At 39.2% G+C, this 22359-nt stretch overlaps 1 protein-coding gene across 1 annotated transcript; it reads right to left on the bottom strand.

Moving 5' to 3' along the window:
• Nucleotides 1–331: 331 nt before the first annotated feature.
• On the bottom strand, nt 332–21865 carry TRAF6 (TNF receptor associated factor 6). Its single transcript, XM_027882181.1, has 7 exons — nt 21771–21865; nt 14455–14781; nt 8663–8813; nt 7930–8088; nt 6947–7018; nt 5452–5529; nt 332–4537 (listed from the first exon to the last, which is right to left on the bottom strand). The coding sequence occupies exons 2-7, from the start codon at nt 14748–14750 to the stop codon at nt 3656–3658; spliced, it is 1638 nt and encodes a 545-aa protein (XP_027737982.1). The 5' UTR covers nt 14751–14781; nt 21771–21865; the 3' UTR covers nt 332–3655.
• Nucleotides 21866–22359: the final 494 nt, after the last annotated feature.

Genomic DNA, 22359 nt, shown 5'->3' with positions numbered 1-22359 from the left:
AACTCACAAGACAGAGAAACTACCACAGAGGTCCTGTATCAGTGACACTTTCTGAATAGCCCTCCACACAAATAAAGATGCAACATGCAGTGCACAGTTTACTTAGTTTATTTTTTAAAGTTCTGTCAGAAATATTGCTGTGCATTATTACAAAATATATTAAATTACTGATCAATACATCCAAGGGAAACAAAAGGAAAGTACTCCTTTTGTTCAAAGACAACCCTATATAAACCTTTAACACTGAACCCAGAATAATCTTTAAAATCCATCATAAATGTATTCGTTCTATCACCATCTCTAAATAAGAATAGAAAGGTCATCCTGATTTTTTCATTAGCAAGTTTAATCCCTTGACAGCAAACACAACCAGACATATCATGAGACCACTTAAAAAACAAGTCTATACATCTCACATTATCTGAGCTCCCACATATACATCACATACCAACATTTTTACTAAAATAATTTTCCCTGCCCTGCAGGTGAAGACATTCAGAGGCAAAAAGATAACATATTTGTAATATATTATTACTGGTAAATTTGTGCCATAGCAGCTTTGCAAATACACATATTAAGTGGCTGACTTAGAAAACATTAAAGACAACAGAAAACTGGAAAAGAAGCTTAGCTGCTTTTTAAACCACCTTGAGATTCAGTGATGCTGCAAAGCTTTGAGTTACAGAACCAAAGAACTCCATTGCTGAATGAATTACACAGGAAATGGGTTAAATTCCCATACTTCTTTTTTAGAGACAACTCTCAGAGCTGCATACCTTTCTGCTTCCATTTAAACAGTTCTAGCAGTTAGACCTCAATCCACCATGGTAAAATGAGTTCTCATAAGAAGAGACTTGGAGAAAGGGGAAAGAGAAAAATGGAGCAAGTATATGAATATTATGAATAAATATTTCATTAACATTTACAATGTGTTTTTATGACAATAAGATCTGATACTTAGCAAATTAGCACTGAAAGTCTCATGTAAAACTCTGGCATTACAGTAATTTGACATCTTTAAGAGTTCTACTGGGTATATAAAAATACAAAACCAGTAGAATAGCAGCAGTGAATAAAGCATTCAATATTACTGTGGCCAGTGCAGTACTATACATGCAGTAGCCTTCTATTCCCTATTGGCTTGTGCTATTGTATTAACCTGAATCACTTAAAACTCTGCCACCAAACTGAGCTTCCTCCTCAGAGGCTGAAGTACATCTGATCTTGCAGATATGGCTCAAAGCAAAAATTCCATTCAGAGTGCAAATCTTCAAAAGCAAAGGAAGAGTTAATGCACTTAGTGGGTCTTGGGTAGAAACAATCTGAACACAGAGCAAGGACGGTTTTATTACCACTAGAGTTGAAAAAGGACCTAGGGTAGGAAGAAGCTCTCTAATTACAAGTGTTTCTTCTGACTGCCCCCCCTGCCCCCCAAAAAAGAGAAGGGGGGAAAAAAAGGAGAGGATGGCAGTTTTTGAGCATCTTGAGAAAAATACGGATAACTAACATAGCTTCAAAGTGGAGAACCAGTGTACAGCACCTTCTGTATACAGTGGGTCTGTGCACTGCCTTGTACATTAACAGCTCTTGGTTAAGAATGGTTTAAGTAGGCATTCTCTAACTGAAGACACTGAAACAACAAAGCTAATAGGATGAGGCTATTGATTCTCAAGACTACATAAGAAGCTTAAGCCTACAGTTTTAAAGCAAGGATCTTTTCCTATTTTGAGTAATATATGCTCACCCCTCCCCTAATAACAGAGAATACACTGAAGTTGTCAGTGACCAACTGCATTTAGCATTAGCCAGGAAATTCATGGTTCAATAGTGACAACACTCCATTGAACACAATCCCTCTTCATCTAAAAAGTTCTACCTGCAGAAGAAATTTAACTCATCTGGATATTATGAACATGGTAGCTTGGGTCCAAGAACTTTTATATCTCACGCAGGCAGGCAGAGTATCCTCCCAAATCAGTATGCTTCAGTAGTCTTTCTTTACTCTTGTATGTATTAACCATATGCCCTTTCCCCACTGACGATACTCATGGTATTGTTTTGATGAGGCCAAATAGCTGGAATTCTCTTCCTTATTTTCTAAGCGGCAGTCTAGGTCGTTTCACTAGCTTGGATAAATAATGCACATATGCTTATGAATCGTTTAGTTCTTTCTTCTGTATCAGAATATCGGCTTAGGTTATGAGGTGAACAAAACTTTTTTCTTCCCTCCTTTTAAAGACAAGATTCACAACTTTATCAGCACCACGGTATGTTAAAAAGTTTTTAGCACCAGTGAAACTGAACCACTCAGCTTTGACCAGTCAAAACTAACATTTATGTGGCATACAGTCAGTACAGAAAACAGTAATACACGCAACATTAGGAAGCTCATGAATCCCTGACATAGTGAATCTAGTGTTTGATAAATGAGTAACTATAGAGGCCACATTTTCTTCTTAAGAGCAAACAGGACTGCAATTTTTCCTCACACAGTTGAACTAATAGGTTTTCCTTCCTCTCCAAATTGCTGAGTGTGGCCCAGCTCTTATTGTTTAAAGGGACAGGAAATATCCACAACAGTTGGATGCTGATATGGCCAGCTGCCCACTGAGAATTCATTGGAGGTGACACAGGTCGTATGTCACGCACAACACCAAGAGATCACACGAATAGATGCAGGTCACAGGTTCACCTTTGGTACTAATTCAGGTTTCAACAACAGCAAAAGACATCCTGCATCACCCTACCTAGTTAGTGCATCCCTTTGCTCATGTTTCTACTCACAAGCTGAAAAATGTCCAGCACTAGGAAGTACACCAGCACAAAGGTATGTCATTCAAATGCTAAACTTTTATATCTCTTGTCAGTTGTGATTCCCACTCTGGGCCTAGAGCACACACTTACAGAAAGACTTATCCAAGTAAAGAGAATTAGGAAGGCACTTGCAGACCACATTACAAATATTTCTTGAGTGAACTCAGCTCATAGTCATTTAGCCTTATCCACAACACTACCACATGTCTTTTGGAAATACTACCATCGACTGTACATCAGCATGCCACTTCCTGAAGCTAACTCCACAGAAGGGAAGGGCCAAAGCATACCTGAACCCTAGGTGACGTGAGCAAAGTCTTGACTTCAGATTTCAAGAAAAGCATAGCCAATGCAGAATTCTAAATTAGTCAATATAGAAACTGTCTCAAGTTTCCCAAGCTCTGTGAAAAACAAACAAAAAATTCCCTCATCTTTATTAATTTAGCTATTTCACTGTGACAGTATCTATTCTGAGGCACTGAGGTGAAAAGACTTACAGGACTTCTCAATATGACTTATGTTTTACCAGAGACATACAGGTTCTGCAATAGGATTTTCCTTTAGGCATTTAAGTTTTGATTAACAACACTTCATTTAGTTAGCTTGCTACAAAAGTAGCTTATTATTTTAATAGAGAACCATACCAAATATTTAAGTACATGACCTCATAGAAAAAAAAAACCAATACAAGCAACTAGAAAGTTCCACTGAGGTGAAGATCAATTATGCTTGTAACTATGACCTTTCACAAACACAGCCTACATGGACAATGAAGCACTCTTATAATCTGTGGTGGAAGAACATAACTAGTGGCTCCATTCCTCTGGGTAAGACTTAGAGGCTACATAGGTCCATCAGTACTGCGAGCCTGAAATCCTTCTCTGCGGACACTGTTCAAATCTAAACGCGTTAGAACTTCACAGCGCACCAGAAGTGTATCGTCCTTTATGAAGGTTCTTTGTTTCAAATTTTGCAGGTGCATGAAAGTCACATAACCAAAACCTTTTGGATTGCGGTGAACTGTCGGCCTCTGGAAGGCCAGTAACTCTGGCTTGGCTTCCATTACTTCTTCATGATTCTGCCTTTCCGGGCCTTCTGATTGATCCAAAATAGAAAGTCGTATCGTGCCCTGGAAAGGCCATGGCAGATGGCTGTCATATTCTCCTTGCATAGTGTGGACAAACAGAGATATAAAATTAGCACAGCGCTGAGCATTCGGTAATTGGATATGCAGGCGCAAACACAGCTTGTACCCAGGCTTTCCAGTATAGAAGCCAGGACTGTGCATCACAACAGGTCTCTCTTCTTCCTGGGCTTTCTGAAGTCCACTGAAGTTCTCAATCTTCCAGATATAAATACCATTACATTGCTGGGCCTCCATTTCAGTGATCTTTCCCTCCAAACTTCGGATAGTACGTTTGAGTTCTGCCATGTGAGTGTTCTGGGTCTCCATTTTAGCAATGAGTTCCCTGATTTGGTGATCTTGTCTTACCAGACGACCTTCCAATTGCTGAATAGTTTCTTTGAAGTTTTCAACTTCTGGATTACAATCATATGTGGCATGTGACACGTGTGAGAAGAGGGCAGGCTCAAAGGGTAGGCCATTGATGAAGGGTACAGGATTTGTAGCAGTGACACTGATATTTTGAAAACTCTGAGCCATCATTCTCATGTGAACCTGAGTGAACTCCTGCATGTGTCGTGCCAGTTCATTCCTTTGCATCTAGAATTTAAGAGATGTGGCATTAGGAACATAACAAACGTAACCAGAAATCACATTTTAAATCACATTTTAAACCTACACTTCAAATGGAGGCAATTCTGAATGAAAGACATGAGGTATTTCAGTACTACATACAATGAGAAATAGAAACAGCGTATTTCAAACTGTGCACCTGAAAGTAAAAACAAGATATGAAGAAATATGGAGTATCTTATACTGAAAACATTCTTGATAAATATTCCAAAAGCAAGCATTATGTGTATCTTCAGGGTTACTTTCTTGTTAATGAGCATTCATGATAAAAAGACTGATGTTTCATAGGAGTAATAATTTCCCTGTTAAACCATCATTAATTATGCTGTACACTTTCAATAACACTGTTCAACTCAAAACAAAGACGTAGTGAAAGACTGTTAGTGATAAACACACATTTAGTTTTTTTTTCTGTGCTCTAAATCAGCACTGTATTCCCTTCACTGAATTGCTAAAATTCTCTGTTGTACGGAGAAAGATCCATTTTTACAAAGAGGTAGCGAACAACTGGAAATAAGAGTATCCAGTTTAATAGTTTTAGAATTTAATAAAATTGGTTTTCTTTATAGAACTCTAAGAGCCACAAGTGTATCCAGCCACAGCTTTGGAAGAAATGCTGGAAGCTACTTTATTGACATGAAAGCTGAGAAAACAGTCAGTCATGGATTAATAAAAGCAAGTTCACCAAGCAAATAGTTCACAGTTTTTAAAATTTGAAAAGCCAATTTTGAAAGACAATGTATCAACATGCAGTTGTGAAACAAAAGACAAACCCACAAATCACTAAGGATTTGGGCTGGTGAATGACATAAGAATAGGGAAACACAATTAAAAAAAACCCAGACAAAGTCTGCAACTCATGATTCTCATTAAAGGCTTACCTTTTCAGGACATCCAAAGGCACTGTAAAAACATGGCACTGGGGCAGTAGGACAGTCATTGTTGTAATGGTTAGGCATCTAAAACAAATAAGATTTGCTATTACTTTTTCTTCAAGAGTGTGCTTTTATAACATCCAAAAAGGATACAGCTGGATGGATTCTGAACAGAAGTTCTGAAGTCAGATCTGTTTATACCTACGTAATTTCTCATAGGAATATGGAAGTTTTGAACAAAAATATTAGCTGATGATAAATATTCTACATCCCACTACTATGCCCTTTAACAATTCATTGACTTTGTTCTTACATCAGGCATCAGAAAGCATTCAAGTTTCCTTGCTAGACCAAAAGCCTTTCACTGCTAACCTATCCTCAAGACAGATCACAGTTAATTTCTTTCCTTTCTGAAGAACTACTTCTACATACTCTCTTCATTATCTCCTTCGTCAAAAACCTCAAGTTACTTCAATTTTCCTGTATTTTCCAGATCCAGTCATCTCACTGCTCTGGACTCACCCTACCCATCCCCACCTCAAAAGCATGACAACTTCAGCTGATGCCTTACGAGCCCTAAACAGAACAAAGGATAATTCTAGGCTTCACAGGCAAAATACCTCTTTATACAACCCCATATGTTTGCCTTGTTTAAATATCACAATGAAGCAGAACACAAGTTTAACACAGGTCAGCCATTAAATCTGAACCATTAGCAAGTTTAGCATTCTCTGTTCCCCATTTCTGCAGTTGATTATCCTACCTAACAACATATTTTTGCCTTTGTCATTACTAAGCTCAATCCTGCTTTTCAGAGTATTTGTGCAATTTGACATGATCACTCAATATCATTTGACATGATATTCAACAGTTGCCATCCCATTCAAACAAGGATAGGCTGCAAATTAAATAACATCTATCATTTTTCTGTCAATGAAGTTATTATTGAATAGAAGAAATAATAATGGCTACTACAGTAATAATGGAGAAGCAGATTTCCAGTCAGCATCTGCAGTTTCATAGTGAACTACTTATAGCCACTTCCCAACAGTGGCTTTCCAATACAAATACCTTCCCTCTCTGCCCATTTTTTAACCTCCATTCAATACATCCTAATAATAGTACATTTTAATGTATAATGTATATTTATATATAATGTATAATATATATATAATATATATATAATATATGTATAATGTAATAAAATACATTTTAACCTCAATTAAAAAACATCCAGCATGTCCCCTCTCAAGAAGCAGTACAGCTAAATAATATGATGTGCAGCCAAAAATCCTACAGAGGTCTTACCAGACTGCAACGGTGAGCTGGAGCAGCATTTAAAATAGTATTATACCTGTACTGGACATTTTCAGAGGGAGACAGGTAGAGATTTATTAGGTAGTAGACAAACTATTTCTCCAAGTTTAAATTCATATTAAATAGGCAATGTAAATACAACACACGTGACCCAGACTAAACACAGAAGAAGGTAGTCTCTTACCTGCTCTCTGATTAGCACTGTGTTGCAATATTCACAAAATACATTGGCAAGTGGGCAGGTCTGGTCATGAAGCTTAGTGATCAAGCAGAAAAAGAGAGGAAAGAAAGAATCTATCAAGTTATACAATTTAGGAGAGGGCTAATCACCTCTGATCAGACATCAATTTTTTATTTACATTTCAAATTTTGCATTTAGCAGTATGCAACTGTGAAACAAAGTCAATCCCCTTACCCTGAGCACTATGTTTTCTATTATTGTTTTTTCCTGCACTTACACAAGAGCTTCATAAAGTTGCAGATATTTTATTTCCTAAAGCTCTTATGCTCCAAAGAAGTTTGAATTTAACCAGAAGTTTCTAAAATACATGTTCAATTGCAGTGGAACTATATGAAAGATTTTTTTTTTAATTGTTCAACTATACAAGGTACTTTTGTTTGACAATTCACAACATGAATTTCATAAAATTTAACAGTCCTTGAGATAAACCACATCCACATAGAGATTAAGAAATGGAAACAGAAAAAGTAAAGTATTATCCTCAGTACTGCACCAGCAAAAAATGCAGAACCAGGAGAAGAACTCGGAAATTATTGTGGTCTTGTGTGTTAACAGAGGTCCCCAAAAGATTTATCTCCTGATATATCCTTTCTCCCGGGCATAAAAACAGCAAATGTAAATACTGCCTTTTGTATTCATTTAGCAGTTGATGCCAGCCTCTCTGGTGGCCAAAGATCAATGGTTCTTTCACAAGTTTCCTTGAACCACAAGGTTCCCAAAAAGTTTGTATTTAAGAACCATCTCTCCCCACCTTTTCCTGTTCTAGGCGAATGTCCTGAGTTTGTAGCTTCTCATCTGTGCAGCAGCCGACAGTGCTCTTCTAGACCAAAAGCTTTGTTGCCTTTTTTTTTTTTTTAAACTGATGCTCTATTTACAAGCAAACCCCTGTGAATGAAGGTTGAAAAACTGAGACTCCTGCTAAGTACCTCTTTATCTTCATAAGCCATAGACGTAGCACAGTTTGGACAACACACTTGACGCCTTGGACACTCCTGAGTCACGTGCTCTTTCAGGCGGTTCTTCTGGAAGGTTCCTTGGCACTGTGGGCATTCCACAGTGGAAAATTCACACTGTAACTGGTGTTCCTACAAAAGGACAGAAGAGAGATTTGATAGGAGAAACAGGTACTATCATCTCATCCGTTTTCAAGAGAAAGCACAATACATGACAAACAAATTGCAATCTTTCCTTCATGCAAGGAAATCCTTATACTCTTATGCTGACTTAATCAACAGCCCATTACTGTCCAATTACTAAGATCAGGGCTTCACATATTCAGAGCTTTAAGAAGGCTCTCAGGTAAAAATTCAGTTTTATATTTATCCTTTTAACTGCATCTATTATTTTGCAAAGTAACATAATTTCAATTAATACATGTAGCTATTTTAAGGGAATATTAAAGTAACTTTAAGAAACTTGTGTGAAGTACAGATACAACTGATCAAAAGACAAACATGAATGATACTAAACAGAATGCTGCATTAGTACAATTTTCATGCACTACAATGTTCACCTACCTACAATAAAAGACTCACGAAAACCCAAATATGTGTAGCCATAGTCTTGAAAGAACAATGCATTGAATCAGCATAAATGAGTACCAGGTATGACCATCTATTTTACTTGTCCATGAAAACCAGTTTCAAAACTAATTCTCACCTCTAGGTGCCTCAGCTCCATCTTCATAGTGCAGCCCTTGTTGGGACACTTCACCATTAATGAAAGGATTTCCCGTTTAGCAAAGTTGTCAGGAAAAAGTTGATTTTCAAGCAGAATTTCGTTGTCTACTGGACATTTGTGACCTGCATCTCTATAATGCAGAAAAGGAAGGAAAAAGATATTCCAGTATTTCCAAGACATTTCCAAGCCTTTAATTTAAAATATTTTTACAGTAATAAGATATTAGTGACCAAACTATAAGACAGTAAGAAAGTCTTTGAAAGCAATGGCATTTATGGGGTAATGACCAGGAAGTACACAACGTACACCAGGAAAGCTGACAACACAGTTTCACTAGAAGTGGCAGGACTGGGGTTGCAGCCCTTTTCTAACTCAATATGTGGGTTTTTTTGTACAAATGCCATGTTAGGTACTCTGGAAATAAACTTGAGGAGGAAGTAAAGAAATTAAGAACTAACAGTCCTGTTTCTGTAAATACTTCACATAGCTCAAACATCAAAGTATGTTTCACATACTATTTCAAAACAATTCTTTAAATGTTCTTGGACTGTCTCTAATTTCATTCACACTTTATAAACATCCAAGGTGATGGCAGCCAAGAGAGAAAGTAAAATTTTCTTTTCTTCCAGATTTACTTCATTTATTTGGCATTACTTCTCATACAGCTCATTTTGCTGTTTTTGTTGTGCGACCATTTGAACAGTTGCTTATCCTTCCATTTGTTTATTTATACAGCAAATAAGGGTGAAAAAGCTCCAGACATGAAAATTACTACTAACTATGAAAATTACTGGCTTTGGAACTGAATGTTGCATTTGAGGTAATTTTAACAGCAAACAGATTGGAAGTGCTAACTGGCAAAACTTTGGAACATGATGGTGGAACATGGATGCATGCAACTTGCATAAGGTAACTAAAATTTCAGTTCATCAGTTTCTGTCTATCTACATTTAAACACAAAAATCATTAGAAATGGAGCAAAAAAAGGGATAGCCTCCATCAAATTTTCCATTATCAGCTCATTCTGAAAGCAGTAGGCTAACATATTGATTCACAATTAAGTAAGGCAGTTAAAAAGGCATGAGGGATCAAAGCTCTGAGCTGAAATGCTAATGGAAACAGCAATACAATGGAAAAATATATGGGGCAGAAAAATGTCAGAGACCACTTGTGGTGCAAGGATCAAAGGCCAGATCGTTGTCACCGCTTGCACGCATGAAGGGAAGGAGAACCTAGTGGGCTGTGGAGACTAGGAGGGAATTTATGTTCTTTGTTGGAAAAGGAAATAATTGCTCAGCAACTCAACCAGCAATGCTGCTAGAGGAAGTGGAGGTAAAGCTGAGACCTCAAAAAGAGGCAGTGAACTTCCTTTCACAGGTTTTACTTGTAAGAGCTCGCTCACCACAGGCCTGGTAGTCATACTCCCAAATAAGTGGAAGAAAATACCCAGCTTGCCATTTTGTTTCAGAGCTCCCTGAGCTATGATCAGTGTGCTTATCTTTGCACAACCCAGAAATGTTCTTTCACTTTACAACCTACAGGAAATCAGTTTTCACAGGTATAACTTGATTACAAACACCCTGTTTAATAGAGTATAAAGATCGCCCAGTAGGCCTGCTGATAAGACAGCAGCTTCATTTCTACACGGCAAAGCTAATCATGTATAATAACAGTCAACAACAGAATAATGTGAAACAATGGTTACCAGTTCCCCAGCTTAAATAATAGCAGACAAAGGGTGAAATAAGAATGCATGGCAATTTTCCAGTGTAGGAAAGTATAGTAAGGAAAGAGCAATAACTCACTGTAGTATATTAAAGAGGCTTCAAATATTATTTACAAGTATGAGGATTGTGCTTAAAATACTGCTTAGATGCATTGGCAGACAAAGACACTGCCATACATTTCCTATCACAGAACTGAGTTTATGCACCTCAGTTCTAACTTTATTACAGTGAAGGATTTCCTGTGCTGGAACTATTTATCACATTGGACTCTGCCACTCACAACAATACCTGTAAAACAATAACCATCTGCTACAAAGTACAATAAATATTCCTATAATTTTCACTGAAATTAAAATGCAGGTATATAAAGAGTAAAGCGAGAATAATTTTGTTTGCAGAAAAAGCCTGCTTCATGATTTTAACAACTGAGTGGCTTAGCCTAGAAGCTGAATCAGTTGGTATACACTTTAACTGCAGCCATGCCAGCTGTTCGACAGATTGCTAGTACCCAAAGCTTTTCCTGCCGCCCCTTGTCAGCTCACAATTCTGCTTTTCTAATAAACAGAAGTTCTGGTATTTGGCAAGCTCTACTACAAACCTTAAGTCAGCTTTGACAAAAGAGAAGAAAGACTAGAGTGAAATTTAATTACCTACTGCACCTGAACTTAGTTCTTCTAAAATTTCTAATCGAGTATTTTGTTTACAGCAACATTTGTAAAACATTATTTGTAGTTCCTTAGGTAGATAAGCGAGAATTCTTCTCTACCATGACTTAAAGCACTTCTAAGCACTTCAGACAGCTTTATTTAAAAAGATGCCAAGACTTTCTGGGAGGTAAACATTTACTGTGATCAAATCCATCTGGTCTAATCATGTCCCTCACATTGTAAGATCTAAGAGTCCAGTTTTGAAAAGGTTTTCCATTTTTTTTTCTATTTGCAGCCATAACTTCAACATGAACAACTATAATTGTTTGTCTAAGGCAGAAGAAGTGATTATTCAAGAAATGTTTGTATGTCCTTCATCACTTAAAATCCTTAATCCCTGTGTTCACTTGAGCTAGACAGTGGGGAAATGAGAAATAAACAGGAGTAATTTTTTCCTGATCAAACAAAGGCTGACAATGACTTAATGAAAAAAACCCAGTACTTAGAGAATGTAGAAATCACTTCCCATTTCCATTTTCGTTCCATAGAAGCTTCTCAATGACACCAATCAATATGGTACTGTACACATAGTCCAAATCGATATTGTACTGTAGACACCACATAATCAACATCAATAGCTTGGTCCATGGATACCAATTAAGCACGTCTTCAGCCCTTCGGGGATTCAGGGAGGTCTGGCACTTTATGCTGTCTGCTCTGCTTTCACAAGCATTCACTCAAACTGTACTCCAAAGAGAGATTTCATTGGGGAACGAGGGAAAACTTTTACCATCAATGAAAAAACTGAAATATTGCAGTGATGATCCAGTCTCCAAGGAAAGAAATGCTTTCAACCTATGTTTAGTATTCACTGAAACTGTCAGCACTATTTATAAAAATGAAGTAAAATAAGCAAAGGGTGTAAAAGAAGCAAAAGCTTTTGGTCATTGAAACTGTTTGGAGATGTAAAACTTTGAGCAGAGAAAATACTCTGTTAATTTAAAAAGGAAGAGAAACCATTTCCCACGCCTGGAGAAGAAGGAAGTTTCTCTTCCTACTGCGAGATGTGTTCTGAGCTTGGGTTCGCTCCAGTTTCTCACTCAGTCCTGTAAATTCTAACCAATGACTGTAACTGTGCAGTTCACCAGCAGGAGCATAAGGATTAGAAAACAAGATCACTTTAGCTCGTAAAGATCTGAAAAACTGGAAATGAGACACCCATTTTTGGCAATTTTTAGTCATCTTCCCCTCAGTTTTCAACATAGGAATTCTGTTGTCTTTGAAATGATTGCCATGACTGCAACATAGACATTTCTAAAGCTCACTATATTTAAGTACTGATTTACCTTCAGAATTTATAGACATCATAATCTCAAGAGAAGGTTCAAAGATTTATGTTCTTTCTTCCAGAAATAGCCAAGTTAAAGAAGAGTATAAAACTGCTACTGCCAACAAACAGCAAGCTAAGAGAGGGCAAGTAAGGAATTTCAAAATTTAACGGCCTTTATCATTACAACTGTCTTGTAATGCCTACAAGCATGCATGAAATTATGTACATTATCCTCTTGAAAGAATTTGGGTTGGAATGTGCAAAGCAAAGGCCAGAAAGTGAAGCCAACTGCTTGTGCCTAAGGAACAGTCAAGGTTGACAAGTTCAGGGGCCTTTTGCCTTCTTCCATGAACCTGGGTAACATGTATACCACCAGGTGATGCAGTTGGGCAAGGCCTGATATACTTTTCTCGCAGGAATAGGAATATAGTGAACAAGGCAAGGGACTACGGGAACAGGGGATTTCATGGTATAGTTAGTGAAGATCTGAATGTCTCTCAGCTGCTTCTGAAGAATCCACAGGTGAGTAACTTGACAAGGGTGAATGAACACTGGTGGTGTTCTGCATTTTCTGGATCCTTTTCTCAGAAATATTGATGAAACTGATGTTAACAGGAACTGCGCTACAAATGCACACAAATTTCTGCACTAGCTAGAAAGAATTTGCTATCATAAGTAGGGAGTGCAATATTAAATTTGTCTTCTCGTTCTCAGCTCCAACACTTCCCCCTCCTTGATCCAAAAGGGATGCTAAGAAAAAATACAGTAGGATTAGATCCAACAGTGGCAGAATGACAGAATTTTTTAGGCTGGAAAAAAGATAATTCGAGTCCAATAACTGATCCCAACTTCATCAACTAGACCACGGCACTCAGTGTCATGTCCAGTCATTTCTTGAACGCCGTCAGGGATGATGACTCCACCACCCCTCTAGGCAGTCTGTTCCAATGCTTAACAACCCCTTCCACAAAGAAATTCTTCCTGAGAATTTACATAGCAGAAGTTACAGAGAAGTCCACAAAACATACAAAATACCATCTTCAGGGAACATCACTGCTGGCATACTATTCATTTAGTAAGCTACAAATAATGGCAAAATGGAGAAAAAGAAATGGAAAAGAACTACAGACAAATGGTATGAAAAACCAATCAAGAAAGCACTGTCCATTTTTCAAGCTGAAAATAAATGCCAGGGAGAAACACAGTAACATTGAAAACAGTTTAATGATCTTTATACAAGTGTGCGAAGTAAGGTTAGAAATTAACCAATTCTATATATGGCTCACACAGAATTAAATATATATATTCCTACCAAAGTGACATTTGAGCTAAGTGAGCAATTGATAAGTAAAAAACACTGGCTTAAGCTGAGAAGGAAAAATCCTACAGCACAATATCTAGCCTTCTATCAGTGTGATCCAATACTCACTGACACGTGTGGGACACGTGCACTCTCTGTCTTCCTGGCTCTGTCATCCATTTTTATAAGTCCAGCCTGCTCTTGCCTGTGTACCTTGTTCCCACTCCCTCATATGCCACTTGATTTCCTGTCTCAATGACTTTTTCCAAGACTATTTCCTCATCACATTCTTTCTTCCACCTCAATAAGAAAGCAGCTAATTTCAAGTGAAGAACTGAAAGCATGAACTGCCTTATCTGCACCAAGAAACCGTGTTGTCTGTAGTTTCCTGCAATTATTAAAAGAAACAGTCATAGGCAAAAGAGAGATTTTATAATCCTGGACAAAAAATGGAATTTATTTGGAGGATGTGGCTCCTTTTTCTAATTATTATTTAAAGTTTAATCAAACAAATTTTCAGATCCATAACCTGGAAAAATTTGTATAAATGGTAAAATCTAAAGCTCATGAAACCTCCAAACTCATGACATTTTGGCCATATATAGTATTTACTAGAAAGCATCTTTAGTGAATCATAGATTTCCAGAGTTCTATTAGCACTCACTGGTAATGCAACCTTGGCCAGTTCTGTTCAGTTTACATTGACCTTAAACTGCTCTGGTAAGTGAATTTCTTCTTAAAAGCAGCTTCCATAAATTTTCTTTTACCTTATTGATTTGACAATGCAGCCTTTGCAGAATCGGTGTCCACATGGTGTCTGCACGGCTTCCCGAAGAGCCATCAAACAGATTGGACATTCATATTTACTTTCCAAGGGCGGATCAAACTCCACATCATATCCTTGTGTTTCTTCCGTGAAAGAGCTTGGCGGGTTTCCAGTCCCACTGCTGACACTTGTGCCGTCGTCTTTGGCTCCAGCACTGCAGGCACTGGCCATGGCTGCACAGCAGCCGCTTTCCACGTCTCGGGCTCCACAACTGCTATCACTGTGTAGCAAGCTCATAGTAGCTAATCAAGTGCTACACAAAGATGCACTGCAAGATGGCAAAAAGATGTATTAATTTAAAATATTCAAATACCTTCCTTTTCAGTCAAGAGCAAAGTTTATTTCTGACCAGAAACAGTTACAGATTTGGTTCTACTCAAAATCCCTGGTTTGGTTTTCTTCCAGTTTCTGTTATCTTTTTAACTTATCTTGTGATATATAGGTAAGAACACTGCACTCTGTCAGTATACTTCAAACACTCCCCCTGCCCCCCCTTTCTGTAATCTCTTTCATCTAACTCCCTGATTTCTGTAAAAAGAGGAATACTCTTTGTCCTTGCTATGTTTACTGAAAGCATCTCTTTACCCCTTCCACATTATTTACTTCTAAGGCATTCAAATAGACTTTGCATGAAAAAATGCTGTACAGAATCGCGTTTTATTAGACAACAATAGCTCAATTCCATATTTTCCTTGCAGTATATAAATGTTATTTAACATTTTCTGTCTACAGTGATTCACAGTATAGGTTTCAAATCAATTCAGTAGGTCCACAAATAAAATACAAGTCCAAGTACCTAAACCAAGCAGATGCTCTGCTGCAAATGAAATTCAAATATGCAGCACTGCTGATAACATTTTAGAACTGCCAACAGGACTTTAAATTGGGTAAGAAGCTACACATGAGATAAAGATAATAATTCCACAGCTCAAAAGCTATCTACAAATTACTAGCATTCAAACAGAGTTCTTGCTCTCCTTTGCCTCTTCTAGTCTAGCTGGCAGGGAGGACAACGCACACGATTGTAAGAATGGAAGATACAAGTTGCCTTTCCCTGAAGAGCAGTGAATGGCATACTAAAGCCTGTTTTTAAAACACTACTCACAAAGCAGGTTGAACTCATAGATATGAAATAAAAAAGTGCTGCTATCCCCAAACAGATGGCCAGTGTTTCTACACTGAAGGTGGGAGCTTTTAAAAAAAGGTCTAAACAAATGTAAGTTCTAGAAGTCCAAGAAATTTTCCACTGCCTTGAGTTTTTAATGGTCATAACCATTTTCTGAGAATCCTACTGTGATTAGTTTTCTATAAATGAAATTTCTTTGAAAAACAGAGATTACCACCAGTTGCAAGGCAGTATGAGTAATCTGAAGGTTATGGAGCCAGGCATACAAAACAAGTCCACTAACCTCAGATTCGATTTTCTTTTGCACAGCAGTATAGGCAAAATATTTTGTAATGTTCACTTACTGAGTTCACTGTAATATCATTACGTCATTTAAAATATATTAGGGATGCAACTCTAATCAAGAGCTAATCGATAAGGATTGTTCATTTGCAGCACAACTGCAGATGGTTGTGTCAGCAGAATGAACACGGTTACCTTGAGCACGAGCTCACAAAAGTAAAAATTTTCCTGCCTTTATCAGAATTTGATATCACGATTCATTTTTAGAACATGTTCATGGATAGGAGGACAACAGACAGGTAGTTTTATTTGGGTACTTATTATACAACACCTGAAGACTACATCAACAGAAATACTAATCACACAAAGTCTCAACTAGCATTTACTGGAAATGTATTTTGAACAGATGCAACATCACAGAAATGCACTTTAGGCCATCTACATGATAAACAGCTGGCAATACTGTCTATGAAATACTGCATGAGCTTTTTTCCCCCAACTATCCAGATCTCAAAAAAAAAAAAAAAAAAGGCTGATCTACTGAACAAAACCAAAACAGGTAAAGCTACCATATTTAGTTCAGCTACAGTTGGAATCAAAACAGAACTTTTATTTTGTTCTGTAAATATGTAACTTTCCATTTTGCTGAGATACATAGAAGTATAAGGAATATTTGAAGATCAGCGTCCTTGACATTTCCAAAATACCATGAAGGTACAGAGCCTCAAAGCACAGTTTGACAGTTCTGAGTTGCAGCAGACAGGTCAGCAATGCTCACTTTATGCAGAAATAACACTGGAGCAGAGCTGTCTGGAACTGCACTCAAGGAGCGATGTTCACTTCTACTGTTCTCCATCCCAATGTATCATTCCTATACATTATCTACCCACAACAGGCTTTATTAATCAAGGCTCCTATGCACAACAGCAATACACACTAAACACCAAGTACATTCTCACCAGCAGCTTCAGCCATGTCATGATCAATTTAATCCCATGAAGGGAGCAGCTCCCCCAGTGACTTAGAATAGAAGCAGAAGAATCAAGGTTTATAAAGACGCCCTGTGACAGAGACTTTTTTTTTAAGAATGCCATCAGTAGATCTTTCTGGAGAAAAAACCCAACTTATTTCCATTGTTAAACTAGTATAACTTATTCAATAACTGCTGTAGAAGATGATTAGTCCACAGGCCACATTTCACGAAAAAAATCATAGGAACTAAATTGGGCCAATGGAGTGGGAATGCTGGTACACAGGATATTAGAATCCACTGGTCAGCTTAGGACTGACAAATTCACATAAATCTAAGCCACAAGGGTATATTTACTGGGACAAAAAAGGGAAGAGGAACATATATCCCTTTAGCAATGTCACAAAGGAATCCAGGAAGACGCACAGTGAAAAATATAATAACCCAAATTCTGTTCACACATTAACTGAAGCGTGTGACTCTTCTCTTGGGCTGTTACTAGGAAAAAAACCACACCATTTAAAATATTGCTCTTATGAGGAAGAAAACAGGATCTGAGTAGGTATAATCTCACTAGTTGAACATTTTTTGAACTTTTTAAACAATAGTTGAGCTCTTTGCCCCTTTATATTGTTTCTAAGAAACAGTAGGTATGTCCATTCAGTTTACAGAAACAAAACTCCTATACCAGAGACATTTTAATGAATGAGTCACTGCAACCAGCCAACAACCCAGCTGCACACAAAAATCCCCTTATTCAGTGATATACTCCACTTCTACATAGAGCTTTTTGTCAGCACATGACTGAGTGGTTCATTAAAAAAAAAGTGCAAATATCATTGGTTCTTTTTAAATTGGGAAATTAGGCACAAAGAAGCAACTTAAATAAGGTGTTTTAAGAGCCAGATTTTAAACTTTGTTCATGTTTTATCTAAGACAGGATTCCTCCTACTACTCTTATTCATTTCATCTTATCTGTGGAGGAAGTCCTTCCTCGACACATATTTATCAGTGTGGGGCAAGGCACAATTTTCCAAACAAAGTCCATACTGCTGTTACTCAGACCATTAACCAAGGCATGATTACTCCAGCCTAGTTTAAAACAATTCCTCTATGAGTTCTAACTACTGCAGTAGGAATTAGTTCTGTTTCTTGTGGCAGTTATTTTACCCTCTAAGAGCAGGAACACAGATTCAAGCTTGAACAGAGCAGTGCTAGTGCAAAACCAACTACAGAAAAGTATACTTTGAATGTTTAATGACAGGTCTTCTCCCCACTGAAGGTGGAGCAGGCAATTTGCAAGCCTACTGGAGTAGCGTTTCATGTTCTTCCCTTGGGGAATTTAAAAAATGTTTTGGCTGCAAGAGGATGGATTTTTAAACCCAAACTAGTATGTATCCCAAAATTATACTAAAATCTCCCAAAGCCTACATCAGTTTTTCTTCCTATTGATAACAGTTGCTATTTTTCCTCTGCCAAACAAAACTGAGTCAAATGCAAGTACAACAGTATCCAAGTATTTACTTATACCTCGTGTACACCACAGACTTTACAACTTATCCTTTGCTTAAATGTTAGTAGTTTAATACATTAAACACTTTGCTAGACTGCTCTCTATACCTTTTTTTTTGCACAACATCTAGCTTTCAGATCTAGGAACAACTGAAATTAAACTGGATCACTGCATGGTAATTCTTGTTTTTGCTAGACTGAAGTTTCTCAGGCAGAGAACGCCTTAAACTACGTTTGGTAATGTGCCTGAAGTGCCCTCTTCTAAAGCTCTATCCTATCACACCTACTGGGTAGAGAGATAATGGGCTTTAGCTTGCACACGAGGTACCCAGTGCTTGGGCTAGCAAAGGCTGATTGCGCTCTCCAAGGCAACAGCTGCATTGTTTGACAACGGAAAGGGAGGCGCTTTCCAGGCCAAATGGTTATGGGCAGAACTTGTCCGATCATTACCTGTGCTGCAGAAGTGTGGGAATGCCCTAAGGATCAAACTGTCATGCCCCAGAAAAGAGAGTTAAGACTACAGGGAGTCCCCCTTCAAACCATAATGAAGTCTTTCTTCACTAGATAACATGTGCAATGTTGCTATTTACACTGCTGCATTACAAAGTGATCAGGCTGATGTGAGCTAGCACACTCAGACCAGAAGAGCAAACTCCTGCAAGAATAATGTCTCTCACTGAGAATAGTTTTTCATGTATAGATTTCTCAGTCATGAGACTGATAGACCAGTGGAGTGACTTTGGATAATTTTATGGAGCAATACTTGCAACACTTATTCCCAGGCATAATAATTAATGGGCTACTGAGAACTGATAAGCAACATGTGTTTCCATTATGAGATTTGTAACTATCATCACTGTGGCCTCATCCAGGCAGAACATGTGAAATTATGCAGACTCCTTTTAATTAATACCTATAAACACTTTCATTTAAAAGCTATCAAATGTCTAGACAAGCCATAGCAATAAGAGATTCGGGAAGAACTTGTAACTGCAAAAAACAAATTCTGGTTTCTTACAGAAGTCTGCAAGCATGCTGCAAATTTTTTGTTGAGGTAGTAATTTTTTTTTTTCTAATAGCAGTAACCATTAAGACTTCCAAGCCTTTTGGATAACCACTGTACCTACCATTCTAACATGTGAACCTGAAGACTTCACAGAAGAATTTTCGTTTGAGACAAACAGAATCAAAAAACATTCAGAGCTCATCAGACACCATCAAGAGCTCCTGATGCTGGAGCAGAGCAGCCCTTGGGGGTTTTGAAACTTTCCAGGTGATTTCTCTTTATTTAGAGAGAATGCTGTCAGGCTCTAATCACTTATGTATTTTCGTGCTTGAACTTACTTAGGAAACTAGATGGTGGCACACTCACAGTTACATTCATAGTTTATCCTACTTAGGTATGTCAAAACAGATTTAATTTTAGTGAGTAACGGAAGTGTACTATACCGTATTTACCACCAAAATATTCCATGGGTTTTCCCATAACCAAAAAAACAAACCCAAGCCAAAATTTCCCAAACCTTTCTTCAGTTTATTAACTTCTAGATACAATTGATTGGGAATTGTTGAGAATAACAAATACAATGAAAGCATTTTTAGTGAGAAGAACAACACTATTCAATTCTTTACTTTGGCAGTAACTCTGCTCTTTGGCCTCTGTTCCCCCTACACCAAGAACACACCGAGATATGCATTGTGCCTTTTTATATTCCTCCAAAGATCTGAAGAGAATTTAAGGTGCTGCCTAATGGGGACAAAGTAAATACCAGGGCAGAAAGCACTTCAAGAGGCAGGGAGAAGCATGGCTATGAACAAATGTCATTTCTGCCAGGTACAGTCTCCGGGCTAGACTTAATTACCATCTACCTCTACAAGCATGAAGCTTGTATCTGGCATTAGTGGAACAATCTGAGACTCTGAGAAAACAAACAAACAATGAATTAAGCAGACATTCTGAAACAATTAAAACATTTCTTCTTTTCACTCCACCTTATAATTACTTTCATTTTCTTTTTGACAGCTTTATACCCTGCATCTTTTATCACCAGTTTTCACAGACTGGATCTAAAACCTTTTTGTATTTGCTTAGCTAATCTAAAAAAGCCATTTCTGTCTTGCCAGGTTGCCATTCAATGGAGTCTGATAGAGCTTCACAAATCTTCACCTGCTGGGAAAAGCTGAAGGTAATGCGGAAGATTTATACCCAAAACAATATCTACAACGAAAATAATACAATGCGTTTTATCAGCATTACCTTTTTTCCTTCTTTTACTATAAGGACTAGTTTTATGGTCTTTTCATACAATGGAAAAGCAAAACAGTTTGCTTGCAAGTTTTAACTCAGCTGGTGAACACAGCATAAAATGCATGGGAGATGTTTTCCTAGCTGTCCCTCACTGAAGCTTCAAATCAACACTGTATTTATCCCTCAGTCAATGGTATCTAAGACACAAAATCCACACAGCTCATAGTTCTGCAGCATGCAGAACTTATCAGAGGCAAACACAGAGAAATACTTTCGGCAAGCTTTAACTACCAGGTATCAGGGATATAATTAGAACATTTTCCTCCCACCTACACTGAGATTTCCGTTTAAGTACGAAAAGACTCAGCGTGACCTATCTAAACCAGACGAAATTGATGGAAAGCACTACTGAAGTCATAATTTATTACTCGTGTTAATAAATTATAGTTAAATATAAAAACTGCCAGTCTCTCCTAGAAAACAGAGCTGTCGCTTTTAGAAATAGTAACCTATCTTGAAAATGATCCTTTTAACATGTTACCGAAGAATTTACTCTGTATCTTCACTCCCCATGGGAAGAACAGAGCTCACGTTAAGCTGATGTGCTCGACACAAGCGGGACCACAACTCGAGAGCCACGGGCAGCTCACGCTCCCACCGCACCGCGAGGGCGTTCCCCGGGGAGCTACGAGGCAACACAAGGTCATTCCAGCCAGGCTCCCAAACAGGTAAACCAGCGTATCTCAGAGCCCGGGCTGCCCGGCCTCAGACTGCGGCAGAGTTTCAGTTCCGGAGCAGTGCAGGCCGCCGCCTCAGCCCCATTACCGCCCTGCCCCACTGCAGGCCCCCTTTGCGGCACCCCCGGCCCTGCTCCGAGCCCCGAGCCCGCTCTGGGGGAAGGAGCCGCAGGGTTCCGCGGGGCTGGGCAGGCGCGGGCTCCGCTCCTGAGCCGGCAGCCCCGGCCCGGCGGGGGAAACGCTCCGGGCCGGGCGCCGCCACACACCCGCGCCGGCCGGGCCCCGCTCCCAGCGTCCGGCCGGACCTCGCTCCCGTCCAGCCGGCCGGGCCCGCCGCAGCCCCCGCCCTCCCGTCCGCCCCCCGCGGACCGCCCGGACTCACCGCGACCCGCGGCCGATCCCCGCCCGCCGCCGCTTCCGCTTCTCCTCGGGAGGCGTCCGAGTGGAGTCTGGAAGCGAACGGGGCCGCCCGGAGCGCCGCGGCCGCTGCAGCGCCTCCTGCCGCCGCGGAGGGGCAGCGACGCAGGGGCGGGCCCGCCTCGGCAGGGCGGCGGGAGGGCTGTGCCGGCCCTCATCCCGCCCCTAAGGAATAAATAAGGCTGTCACCAGCGGTGTTTGTGGGAGTGTGGAGTTCTTTGCTTTGCCGGTCTTTGCTCTGCTGCTGAGGCTTTTATGAGCAGCTGTCAAGATGGCTTTTCTGTGCTCCGTTGTGAACGCTGTTCAAAACGAGGCACTGAAAGCTGGAGAGGGTGGGGATGGTGTGTGCGTAAACGGCTTGGGATGCGCAAAAAAAGCCGTTTCTCCATGTTAAAAAAATTCTTACCAGAAATAATTTCCTCTCTCAACCTCAGCCGGCCCCTGGGGACCCCTGCAGGCACTGAGGCCGTGTACGCTGCCTCCCCAAGGGCGAGCACTGGGGGAACCTCTCCCGGGGGCTTGGACAGCGGCCAGTTTTAAGGAAGTGAAATACC

Source organism: Empidonax traillii, unplaced genomic scaffold, assembly GCF_003031625.1.
Source record: "Empidonax traillii isolate 1590-97213 ecotype Southwest subspecies unplaced genomic scaffold, ASM303162v1 scaffold103:size1334136, whole genome shotgun sequence".
NCBI classification, from domain to species: domain Eukaryota; kingdom Metazoa; phylum Chordata; class Aves; order Passeriformes; family Tyrannidae; genus Empidonax; species Empidonax traillii.
The sequence above is the reverse complement of the archived record's forward strand: the minus strand, read 5'-3'. Positions and strand labels throughout refer to the sequence as shown.